Raw genomic sequence first — 9,618 nt, forward strand, 5'->3', positions numbered from 1 at the left:
CCGAGTTAAACCTCAAGTTGTAGGTGTTGGGCACTGCATCTCACGACTGCGAATGACCAGTACAGGTGGTAAGAGTGAGGCAAGTAACCAGGGACCCGCGGGAGCCCTGGAGGGGAAAGGTGCTCCATTTCCAGGTGACAGCACTTGTTTGAGATTGAACTGAGTTTCCTACACAGCGAGCAAGGAGGAAAAGCGGGGATTTGAACACAACCAACACGGTAATCTGGTCGTCGGAAGGCAGGCGGTCTACTCAAGTTCAGGAGAGGACACGGCCCAGGGTAACACCTGATTGCCTGGACCTGCACACTGGTTTCCAGAGGGCACAGCATCCTGGGCCTTCAGCGCCACCCACAGGGTTCTCTGCCTTATCTGTGTGGTGCCTCATTTCCAGCCCCACATTTTCCCTCCATTTAGTGGTACATCCTCCAGGATGGGGGGGGATGAGGGCTTTTAAGACCTTGAAGACCTTACGGCTTTATTTTCCTTTTTTATTTTTTTAAAACAGTCTCCCTGTGTAGTTCAGGCTGGCCTTGAATTTAGGGTAATCGTCGTGCCTCAGCCTCCTGAGTGCTGGGATTATAGGTGTGTGCCACCATGCTCGGCTCAAGACTTTTGCTTAAAATGTCTGTTCCATCCTCGTATTTTAAGAGGTTTTCGGTTTTTTGGCATTGGGATTTGAACCCAGGTCCTTGCACTGAGTTGTATCCCCAGACCTGTTTTTACTTTTAGAAAGGGTCCCCATAAGTTGCCCAGCCTGGCTTCAAACTTGGAATCAATCCCTCTGCCTCAGACTCCAAGTAGCTGCAATTACAGGAGTACAGCACCACAGAGCTGGTGCCTGAACTTTCATGCTTTGCTTTTCTGAAAACTTGGTTTTGGTGACGGGGCTGCAGATGAAAGCCAGGGCTTTGCGTATGCAGAGCAAGTTCTCTGCCACAGAACCGCATCATCGGTCCCCTCTGAGAGCTTTCAGGCCTCTGTCAATATTCTGAAAGTTCCAAGTGATGACCTTGGTGTGGACCCTTTTCACATTAAACTGAACACTTAGGCTTTTAGCTGTGGAAACAGTCAAATAAAATCTACAGTCCGGGGAGACTTTTCCCCCGCTTGTGGTACAGGTTTGAACCCAGGGCCTTCACGCTGGGCTTAAACTTGCGTCCCTCCTGCGCCAGCCCTCCGGGCGCTGGAATTGCAGGCTCGGATCCCTCACTTCCGGGCTGGACTCTTCAGTGGGCCCATTGATGCTACTTTTCTCTCTGCACTCCACTTCCTAGAGCTTGTTTGTTTGGTGAGCCTCTGCACGGGCTACACATTGCTCTTGTCTTTGGGTTTTCCTTTCTTCTTCTTCTACTTTCTAAGGGATTTTCCCCAACTTTACTTTGTGATTCTTCTATTTCCCTCTGTTCTCTGGGAATTCTTTTTAAATGGTTCCTTAAAGTACAGACTGTACTTCTTTCATTTGATGTTATCGTTCCAAGGTGTCTAGTTTCCATGTCTCAGTGGGTTGGCAAGCTTTTTCTGTGAAGGGCTAGGGGGTATTTTTAGGACTTCTGGCGCTCATAGGGTCTCTGCTGTATATTCTTTGGTTTTCTTGTTTTATACAACCCCTTTAGAAAATTTAAAAAAATTTTTTTAAACTTCTTAACGTCTCAGTCCTGGTTTGCCTGCCAACCCTGTTTCCGGCTTCCCCAGATGCCTGGGATCCCCGGTTGTCTGCCTGTGTTGAAGAATAATTAGCTCCTGACTACGAGTAGGGTTCTAGCCAGGCACTTTGCTGGGGGTGACCTGATTAGGTCACTTACTGGTCACTTCTGCTGCCGGCATCTTGGGGTCTTCCCTCATGTCCTCAGATTCAGCCTCCTTTCTGGAGGGAAGGCTTGAAAGCCAGCCAGCAGGTGGGAGCCAAGTCAGGCGGGGAAGGGGCTAAGAATCACAGCGCCCTCTTTCCCTGCCCGCATGGGCACCATCAACATTTAAAGGGCTTGATGGCCTAAGTGCTTCAGCTCTGGCACCGGGGATCGAACTCGGGACCTTGCGCTTGCGAGGCAGGCTGCAGTGGAACCACTGAGCTAAATCTCCAGCCCCTGAAGTTCTTTGTAATTCTCCAAGACACAAGCCTACACGTGGCTGCCAAGACAGAGGGCGGCTGTCACCCAAAGCTGCTACCCAGGAGAAGGGTCCCACTTGAAAATTATTGCTGCTTACCTGAGAAACAAATTAGTAGGGTATGGGATGCACGCAATTGGATACGTGTGCATTGAACTTAGCATCTGTTGATGGGTATGCAGGGGAAGCTTTTTACAAGAAAGGCATATTGTGCACAGAACTTTAGGCTTCCAGATGGATAAAGATGCTAGCTATAGGTGCCCAGGAGGGTTTCCAATTTTTCATTACTTTAAAGGCGCTGAATGACCACATCCTTGGGCAAGTATTTGTGCACTTGTATTTCTGTGGGATTAAACTGCTAGAAGTGGAACTGACGACTTAAACTGTACATTTAAAAGTTTAACATGTTGCCAAATTGCTCTTAGTAAGACTGTAAATTTGAATCTTAAGTGAAGGAGATTGATTCTACCTGCTCTGAAACTCTTACTTTTAATCTTTTTTTTTTTTTTTTTTTTTTTTTTTTTTTTTTTTTTTGGCAGTACCGGGGATCAAACTCAGGACCTTACACTTGTGAGGCAGGAGCGGTGCCACTGAGCTAAATCCCCAGCCCTCTTACCTTTAGTCTTTAACAGTCTGGTAGGTGAAAAGACATTTATTGCCCCCACCACCACCATGGAACTGGAGTTGAACCCAGGGCCTTTGCACTAAGCTATGTCCCCAGCTTATTTTTAATTTTTTGTTTTGGGGTTTTTTTTTGGTAAAGGGGATGGAACTCACGACCCTATACTTGCAAGGCAGGTGTGCCACTACTGAGCTAAATCCGTGACTCCATTTTTTAATTTTTTGAGACAAGGTCTCGCTAAATTGCCCAGGTAGGACTACAATTTGGGATCCTCCTGCCTCTGCCTCCCAAGTGCTAGGTTTATGGGCTGGCTGCCCTTTTTAAAACTGCATGTTTCTCATTGAAATATAAGTTCTTTGCATTATTAATGACATCAACTATTTATTGTAACAATGGTTTTTGAGGGAGCGTCTCACTGTAGTTCAGGTTGAATTCACTATGTAGCCCAGGCTGGCCTGGAACTCACAGAAATCCTCCTGCCTCAGCCTCCCAAGTGCTGGGATTATATTGTAGTAGTTTGTAAGCAGGGAATTTACTGTGGCTGTGGTTGGATAAGCATGCACTATCAATTTTTACATTTTATTATTTGTTTGTTTGTTTTTGGTTTTTGAGACAGGGTCTTACTATGTAGTTGAGGCTGACCTGGAACTCACTATGTAGCCCAGGCTGGTCTCGAACTCACAGTGATCCTCCTGCCTCAGCCTCCCGAGTGCTGGGATGACAGGCATGCACCACCACACCCGGCTTACATTTTGTTATTTTAAAATTTATTCCTTTGTGGTACTGGGGCTCAAAGCCAAGGCCCCATGCATCTCAGCCAAGCTCTCTATCACTGAGCTGTACCCCAGGCCTTTTTATTTTTAAGTACTAGCTAATAAGCTATGTATAAAGGAAAGCAATATCCAGTGGGGAGAAATGGCACTCTTATTAGAAATTTTGAAGTTTTGTTTTGGTACTACTTTCTTAACAGATCCATCAAAATGTCTTAAATCAAACTGAACAAGGCTTTAATTGGCTTTTCCAAGCACACAGATGAGAAGATAATTTGTTTACCTAGACTGAAGAATGCCGTCAGAGTGCTAGCTCAGCCCCAACCACCTATGAGGAGGTAATTACTTAATCTGCCAGCTTTATCTGCATATCAGAGATTAAAGTAATACAAGCCGGGCTTGGGGGCGCACGCCTGTCATCCCAGCACTCGGGAGGCTGAGGCAGGAGGATCACTGTGAGTTCCAGACCAGCCTGGGCTACATAGCGAGTTCCAGGTCAGTCTCAACTGCATGGTGAGACCCTGTCTCAAAACACCCCCCAAAAATAAATAAATAAAATAATAATGCATACATACCTCGTGGAAGGTTGTGGGAAGGATGGAGTGAGTACGGGGTATGTGGTCAGATGTGTAGCCTAGGTAAACGCGGTCACCAGCGCGATGCAGCACTGACTGCCGTCCTTTCCTGCACCTGTGCTCCTGCGCTCTGCACATTCCGTGTTAATAATTCAGTCGCGGCCCCGGAAGGGCTCACGTCCGACAGGCACGTGCCGACGGCTGTGCTGTGCGGTCACGGTCAGCCCTGGAGGGGACGCGCAGCCCCATCTCGGGAGCCGAGTAGATCCCGCGACAGGCAGCCTGGAGGAGGCGAGGCCGACAGCAGCTCTTACACTCGTGGGCCAAGGCGGGGCAGCGCAGCGGGGCAGCGCAGCAGGCCGCGTCAGGAGCTGACTGCGCATCCTGAGGACCTTCCAACCGGAAGGCAGCACAGATCTGGGAGACAGTCCTGAGGGGTAAATTCAGGAGGTGACCGGAGACGGAGAGGGGAGAGAGGGTGGGGAAAGGGCCGTAAAAAGAATGCGGGTGTGTCGGGTGCTGTACCGACGGCCGAGGGAACACAGTCATTACGAACTGCGGACATGTACTAATAAGAATTAAAATTTAAAATATAGGAAGGAAAGAGTAAGTTCAATACCCACCATCCCCCTAGTGATCTCTCCTCTATTTGATAAGTGTCATAACACTGTGCAATTCAATAATGTTTTCTACTAATAATGTTTATTGAGGGATAGAGCACTCGGTGTAGAGTACTTGCCTAGCATGTGCCAAGGGCCTGGGCTCAGTACTCAGCACTGGGGGGGAAAAAAGCTTACTACACAACTTAAACCACTATTGTATTTTCTAAAAACATCTAAATAGCATCGAAATTGCTAAATCTGTTAAATTTAACATTCTAAGACTGACTTTCCATTATTATATCTTTTGTTTTCTGTACATTTGACTGGCCTGCTGGGTTTCTGCTTTACAATAGAATATTTTCAGTTCTCAGAAACATATGATGATGATGATTAGAAACTCAATTAGGCTTGACGACTGTGCCGTCACTGAGCTCCGGCTGATACCCAGTGGATCCAAGTGACCTCTTCATGAAGTCGGGTCCGTGGGTCCCCACCTGCCAACCCTTCCCTAGCTCCTCTCCCGCGCAGCGGCTTTGCGTGCTGTTCTCAGCCCTTTTCCGCACCCACAGAGACAGGACGGCAAGGGTGTAGGCTCCTGAGCAGGTCTCGGCTCCGCAGAAGAAAGTCCCACCGCGCTGTCTGCAGACAGTTGGCCTCCCCGGCCCTGAAGCGTCACAGCTGCTCTCCATTTCTGCTGCAGCGGCTCTGGGGAGGTTCGCGTGTCCTGGCCTCCAGCCTGCCCACTTCTAAACCCATCTGAAAACAGCAGCTTTGTTGAGATTATAATGCACGTACCGTAAAATTCGCCCCATGCACACTGTTTGGGGGTAGAGACAGAGTTTTGCTCTGATCACGTCGCACCAAGACACGATGAGTCCTCCCCACCGGCATTTATTTCTTGGCCCCTGACTCCCTGCTCGATGCCAGGCCGTGCTGCTGGGCGGTGTCGCGCAGCCCTCAGACACAGGGCTGCCTATGGGACACACAGCGGCCACCGCTGGTGTGAGATTTGGGGAAATGTGACACGGCGTGTTAAGGCGTCATCTTTACGGCCCCCTCGACAACACAGACACTACAAAGACACCGTCTTTACGTAGCTAAGGATTAAACTCACTGCAGGGGCCAGGGTTTAGCTCAGTGGTTCCGCCACCTGCCTTGCAAGCCCAAGTGCGATCCCGGTACAAAAAAGAACAAAAAACACCAACAAAACAAACAAAATCACCGGGATGAGTCGCAGGAAAAGAGAACAAACACTTCAGGAGCAGGAAGGACATCATCAGATAGAACAAAGCTTGAGGTCACTGAAGCCAGGGTTCTCCTTTTGAGAAATGGGAAATAAAAATCTAAGAGGGCAAGAGTAAAGGAACATGCGGGTTTTGCATTTGAATCAGAGGCATCAGCGTACATGCAGGACTTTAAAATGCACACATTTTCTAGTTCTGTCCAGCCAGGGCCTCCGCAGCCCCCGCAGTGATGAAGGCCAGCTGGCACTCACACCAGAGCGCCACACACTCCTCATTAAAAAGAGCCAGGCCTCCTGACGGAGGGGCTGCTGCCAAGTCCGGGGCAGGGAGAGCACAAGGTGAGCCTGGGACAACCAAGTCCACGGAGAAAGGAAACTACGTGAGGAACAGCGGCACAGCACGAGAAGACAGTGGCCGGCTTGGAGAGGCTCCCACCGGCCATGTACAGGACACTTGAAGCATCAAAAATAATAATAATAAGGATGGTACTAGATATAGCACATTGTATGAAACACCGAGTCCCTGAATACAGGGATGAGTGACACTCGTCTTTGCGGAAGAATGTCTGCTAATATAAATGTAAGAGAAACGTTCACTCTATAACCACCAATGTAAACATGCAAAAAAGAGATCACAAACACCAAGATCCTTAGGGTGAAAGGTTGTGGAGAGGCAGGCTTTTCAGTCTCAAAGTATCACTTTGCAGATTACTTATTAATTTTTTTTTGAGACAGAGTTTCACTGTGTAGTTGAAACTGCCCTGAAACTCACTATGTAGCCCAGGCTGGTCTGGAACTCACAGCGATCCTCCTGCCTCAGCCTCCCGAGTGCTGGGATGACAGGCGTGCGCCACCACGCCCGCTATTACTTATTAATTTCAAAGTAAGAAAAGGTGACTTTACGATGGAGAGAGCCGGCAGATCCCATTGTCACAGTGATCCAACAGACTGTGACTTCCCTGATGGACACAGCCCACATTCAATGCCTAGTCAACGTGGGACTGTAAAGCCCCTTTGCCTGACGCTGGAAACCCGTGCAGGGAAGGGTCTGCCTGTTTTAAAAGACACGGTGTGGGCTGCAACACAATGTCTCCCTGTGCCAGGGCTGCTTCCTTCTCTTCTGATCCCCTGCAGCCCTCTTTTCCCTTCTCACCCCGCTCTTCTTTTGTCTTCCTCTCTCTCCTCCAATTCTACTTCCTGCCCTGCCCTCCCCTCCCCCAGGTGTGGGTCCCAACACCCCCTGCAGACTGATTTGCGTCTCAGAGAAGTCTCCTGGGGTAGGAGAGTTTTACAGGAGGCCTCTGAGCGAGCACATCCTAGATGGACTTGGAAGTATCACCTACCCGCTGCCTATTGGGGTATCAGCGCTGGTGGTGGGGTACAGAGGTACTTAACCTGACACCACCTAGCTGTTCCTGGGTGTGCACCTAGTTGGCTTTCACCAGTGGTGAACGGGAGGGAGGCGCGGACACCAGCTGGTGTGATGTACCTATGTGTGAGATGTTCTAGACACACGAGGCTCACAGGCCCCCAAAACCATAGACACAGGGGCAGGTGAGTGCGCTACAGTGAGAGCAGAATGGCGGGGCCAGGCTGGTGAGGTGCGGAAAGGAGTCACGGGCCAGGAATCCATGGCGACGCACACCGGCTGGAGCTGCCTTTTGCAGCCACAGCCGAGGCACCAGCTCGCGGGAAACACGGTCCAGGATGCCACGCATGTAAGTCACCGGCTTTTCTACAGTTCTGGGTTCTCAACAGGCAGGCGACATGGGGTAGAGGCTGGAGTTCCTCTAGGCACCATCACTACCAGTGACCCATTTGGGAACTTGTTGTTGCCCCTGCAATTCTGGGTTCTCCGGATTAACTACAGCGATGCTTTCACCAGGAGACAAAGCAGGGGTCCTGTGGCAATGTTAGCTACACTTGCTACCTGGACACTACAATCAAGACACAGCACCAGAGAAGGGAGTGACTATCCTGGTAGAAGCAGCTGGCTCTGATGATTAGAAGGCCCGGCTGCCCTTGCTCATACAGTGTGTGTGTGTGTGTGTGTGTGTGTGTGTGTGTGTGTGTGTGTGTGTGTGTGTGTGTGTGTGTGTGTGTGTCTTACAGGTGTTCTGTTTGGGTGTTTTCTCATTTTGTTTTGTTTTGTTTCGTTGTTTGAGTGTCTCATTATGTAGCCAGACTGGCCTCAAACTTGCAATCCTCCTGCCTCAGCCTCCCAAATGCTAGAATTAAAGAATGTATGTGCCACCACTGCAGCTCAGAAGGACATACTTAAGAAACTGAATAGATTAGATGTCATAACCTGGCTACTCACAGGCTAAAGGTAGCTTAACCCTGGGATTAGAGTGGCTTGCGAATTAAACTTCAATGGTGCTCCCAGTAGGTGGGGTGTGGTGGCTTACACCTGTAGTCCTAGTGACTCAGAAAGCTGGAATCGCTGGAGCCCGGAGTTCCAGGCCAGCCTGGGCAACACAGCCAGACTCAACCAAACAACACAAGTTTGTTCCCAATATTAGAAAATCAAATTATCTATCACACCATCTCAATTTCCAAGATCCAGTGATTTCCGCTGGAGCTGGAGAAGGCTCTGGCATAGGCAGCCATTGCCGGGACACAGCCTGCTTCGTGGATTTCAGGAACTGCTTTGGCTTTTGGGAGGAAGTGAGTTCCCCACGTCCGATAGGTCACAGTGGCTGGGAATGCACCTATCTCGAACGGGCAAAACCGTGGACTGCCCACCTGTTTGTTTTTGTTTTTGGGGGGGCGGGGTCTTTTTCTCTTCTTTTTTTGAGACAGCGTTTTGCTATGTAATCCAGGCTGGCCTTGAACTCATTACGTAGCCGAGGCTGGCTTCACTCTTGCGGGGATCCTCCTGCCTCAGCCTCCCAACTGCTGGGATTACAGGCGTGCACGTCTACACCAGGTTCCATTTATCTATTTACCGATGGCAAAGGCGAGACTGGACGGGACCCTCGCTTCGGGGACCAACGTAGCAGTGAACTCTCGAGTAATATTAACACTTCACTGCGGTACCCCAGCTCCCCCGTTCGTCCCTTAACACACGGGGTTCCCTCTTCCTCCTCCCAGCCCCACCACCGGCCGGCCGGGAGCTCCCTCCACCTGCGCGCCGCACACCTGCTTCCGGCTGACTTCCAGGCCCGAGAGTCGATACCTTCCAGCGGGAGGCGGAGCGAGCCCAAAATGGCGGCTCTCAGGCTGGCGCGCTCCGTGCTGCTCGGGCTTTGAGGCGGTCGCCGGGGGTCCGGGGGACGATTTCCCCGACGCGGGGGGCCCAGAGAATGAACTGGGGGCTCTGCTAAGGTCAGGCGGCGGGGCTGGAGAGAAGTGGCAGCAAGGGCTGCGGTGGCGTCCACGCAGCGGGATGTGCGAGAGTTACTCCAGGTCGTTGTTGAGGGTCTCGGTGGCGCAGATCTGCCAGGCGCTGGGCTGGGACTCGGTGCAGCTCAGCGCCTGCCATCTCCTCACGGACGTGCTGCAGCGCTATCTGCAGCAGCTGGGCCGGGGCTGCCATCGGTACTCTGAACTCTGTGAGTACCGGGCTGGGCGCGGGAGGGCTGCCCCGGCGAGGCACGCGTGACACCTCGGTCTCCCGTCCCTCGCTCGGCGTCCCAGGGTTTTGCCGTCTGCACCCCGCCCCGAGGTCTGCCACCCTCCCGACTCCCCGCGCCCCGGG

At 50.9% G+C, this 9,618-nt stretch overlaps 1 protein-coding gene across 1 annotated transcript in view; it reads left to right on the top strand.

The window, feature by feature from the left end:
- The first annotated feature begins 9,114 nt into the window (after positions 1-9,114).
- The window catches only part of Taf3 (TATA-box binding protein associated factor 3), a 171,853-nt gene continuing 171,349 nt past the window's right edge, over positions 9,115-9,618 (top strand). The window contains exon 1 of the mRNA XM_033761816.1: positions 9,115-9,472. Coding sequence (XP_033617707.1) covers positions 9,307-9,472 — 166 coding nt within the window. The 5' untranslated portion in view covers positions 9,115-9,306. The remainder of the gene's footprint in view (positions 9,473-9,618) is intronic.

Source organism: Fukomys damarensis, unplaced genomic scaffold (assembly GCF_012274545.1).
Source record: "Fukomys damarensis isolate Sample0158 unplaced genomic scaffold, DMR_v1.0_HiC HiC_scaffold_10, whole genome shotgun sequence".
In the NCBI taxonomy this organism is placed as follows: Eukaryota; Metazoa; Chordata; class Mammalia; order Rodentia; family Bathyergidae; genus Fukomys; species Fukomys damarensis.